We start from the raw sequence: 2885 nt of genomic DNA on the forward strand, positions 1-2885 counted from the left end.
TCGTAGGAGCTACGAGTATGAGGAGGATCGCCTACTTCACGATGTTCCAATGCACCCACCCCCGAGTTCTGTCGTGCCCTCTACGCCAGTGAACGGCCGTCGGTGAGCCGCTGCTCCACCGAACGTGCAATTTTAAACAAAAACCCGACAGGTGGTGCCCACCTATCGACAACTCATTTCCACCCTGAAGCGGCACGTAACTGGAGGCGCATTTCTGAAATACGCCTTCAACGTGACCGCCATGGGATTTTATGTTTAAGTCATTTTTGTTTTATTTAAATTGTTTTGTTGACCGCCATGGAAAAGACTTGTATTGTGTTGTTGCCACTGGATAAAACAATGGTTGCTTATTTGTCCTTTTAGCGTATGGTGAAAGGCATTATATCATCTAATTCATGTACCATACTTAATGCAATATTATGTTTTACTTAATACTTTAAGATGCATGGTAGATAGCGGTCTCGGGGGTGAAGTATTAGCTCTAGATGCAGTTGTATAGCAGTCTATAGATATTGGGACGGATGCTCATGTGTTAATTATGCCATGGATATTTGCACTCATAAACATTGCAATTTAATCGATGCTCACCTATAATTTGTTCGCCATGGTATCTTTTGGAGAGAAACCACTATTGTACCTACGGATCCCGGTCCATCTTCTTCTTGTAATCTTTCAATCTCACTCGACACTTTCTTTTAGTTATTTGCTTTTACTTTCTTGCCGCAACCAAATCTTTCACTCACTTTTGTTTTTTGATCCTTGTAACTAGCAAACTAGTGAGTCTAACAACCTCATTAGTCTCGGTGGGGGCCAAGGTAGTATTGTATCTGTGTGTGCATGTGTTGATCATTGGCTATGTACTCAAACCATTAGAACAATTAATAGTAATTTATAATAGTAATTTATAATAATAATAATAATACATTATGAGTAATGGGTCCACAAATGTGTGATGTCTGATGTCATCAAGTTGTTTGAACATGTTTGAACGTAAACTCCACACTTTAAAAACAGAGTATATATTGTTTTCATGGAAATTGTATTAAATAAAGCCATATATGTCTTGACCTCAAAGCATGTTTGGTTGATTGCCTAAATTTTATTTTTGAGGGTATAATATCCTGAATTTTAACAAAGTGTGCATTTACCATTTTTCCGTTGTCAAAAAATGGAGTTGATTGCTTTATTGCCAAGCGCAAAGCACACTAGAGAAAGCAAATCACTCGCAACCGAGTAGTTATTCACATGAAGCAAATAACAACCTCCAACTTTAGAAAGCAAATCACTCATAACCGAGTAGTACATCAAGGAACAAGTTCTCTTGCCTTGCGCACCACAGCAGATCAATAAATACGTTCATCCATGGCCCCAGATCGTACTACATCAAGCAGCACGAATCTTAAGGCTGTGGTCTCCCGATCATTCTGGAGGACTCGAGACCCCAACAGGTCTCTCCAGAACCTTCTAAACCAAAGAGGTTCAGCATCCCCTCCCCCAAGTAAGCTTTCCCGCTCCTCTTTTACAAAACCCCCCTCCATTTCCCACCCCCTCTCGCTCAGCCACAAGAATCCAAATCATCACCGCAGAGAGAGAGAGAGAGAGAGAGAGAGAAAGAGAAAGAGAGGGAAAGAAGAGAGAGAGAAGAGGGAGAGAGACCATGGCCTCCGCCGTCGTTTGCAAGGGCGAGGATTCCGCGCCTGCCAGCCTCCTCAAGTCCGGTGCTCCCGTGGCCTTCTGCCCGCTCCGCTCCCCCGCCGTCACCGCCGCCCGCCGCCCGTACAACACCCAGGCCAAGGAGGTCAGCCGCTACTACTACTACGACGACGACGACTACAGCGCCCGCGACCTCGTCACCCCCAGCTTCTTCTCGCAGGGTATGCTTCCGTTCCTTTGCGTTCACCTGTGGCGCGCCGTTTCTTTGCGTTCGTGCTGAAGTCTCAACACCGTGAGTCAAATCAGCCCTCTGATCCGCTTTTGGTGTCCTTGGTGTTGATTCTGCAGACGTGCTCGACTCGCTCGGCGCGCCGACCAGCATGGCCCGTCTGCTGTCTCTGATGAAGGCCGGCCTCTCCTCCCCTGCTGGTACTGGGGCGTCGCGGCTCGGACGGTGGGTGGCCAAGGAGGACGACGACGCGGTGTACCTCAAGGTGCCAATGCCGGGGCTGACCAAGGAGCACGTGGAGGTGCGCGCGGACAAGAACATCCTGGTGATCAAGGGCGAGGGCGAGAAGCAGCCCTGGGACGGCGACGACGACTCCGCGGTGCCGAAGTACAACCGCCGCATCGAGGTGCCCGCTGACGCGTACAAGATGGACAAGATCAAGGCCGAGATGAAGAATGGCGTGCTCTGGGTCACCCTGCTCAAGGTCAAGGAGGACGAGCGCAAGGATGTCTTCCACGTCAAGATCGAGTAGTAGTGGTAGTGCTCATGGAGGATGGCCAGCGCGAGAGTGCGAGAGACGCCTTGTTGATGTGGTCATGTTTGGTGTCTTTCTTCCTTGTCTGGTGGTGAAGTTGGTCGCCAACTCTGTTAAGTTCCTCTAGTTCGGCATATGATGAACTTGCTTTGGTGGTGAAATTGGTCATGAAATTCTGTTGATTTCCTCAAGTTTGGCATATGATGAACTGATTTGGTGCTGAAATTGGTCATGAAACCTTGTTGATCTTCTTAAGTTTGGCGTGCTGGACTAATTTAGTGGTGAAATTTGTCATGAACTTTGTTGATTGTATCAAGTTTGGCCTGATGAACTACTTTGATTGTCGTAACTCGTAAGCTAGTCTCGCCTGTCTATCTTTTCTCGTCCTTGATCTGGAGTATTGCTTTAAGCTTTCTGTAAAAAGCTGGGCATTCATGCCTACTCTCTGAAAATTTGACTGATCTCGAG

At 47.2% G+C, this 2885-nt stretch overlaps 1 protein-coding gene across 1 annotated transcript; it reads left to right on the forward strand.

Moving 5' to 3' along the window:
- Positions 1-1536: 1536 nt before the first annotated feature.
- LOC109780124 (26.2 kDa heat shock protein, mitochondrial) lies at positions 1537-2672 on the forward strand. The gene is made up of 2 exons (XM_020338705.3): positions 1537-1874; positions 2002-2672. Exons 1-2 carry the CDS (start codon positions 1658-1660, stop codon positions 2412-2414), a joined length of 630 nt encoding a protein of 209 aa, XP_020194294.1. The 5' UTR covers positions 1537-1657; the 3' UTR covers positions 2415-2672.
- Positions 2673-2885: the final 213 nt, after the last annotated feature.

Source organism: Aegilops tauschii, chromosome 7 (genome assembly GCF_002575655.3).
Source record: "Aegilops tauschii subsp. strangulata cultivar AL8/78 chromosome 7, Aet v6.0, whole genome shotgun sequence".
In the NCBI taxonomy this organism is placed as follows: domain Eukaryota; kingdom Viridiplantae; phylum Streptophyta; class Magnoliopsida; order Poales; family Poaceae; genus Aegilops; species Aegilops tauschii.

What these genes read in the sequence shown, in the direction of transcription:
- LOC109780124 (XM_020338705.3), top strand. Translation starts at nt 1,658, where the DNA reads ATGGCCTCCGCCGTCGTTTGCAAGGGCGAGGATTCCGCGCCTGCCAGC. An exon ending in CCCCAGCTTCTTCTCGCAGG is followed by an intron (nt 1,875 to 2,001) that starts GTATGCTTCCGT and finishes TTGATTCTGCAG; the next exon opens with ACGTGCTCGACTCGCTCGGC.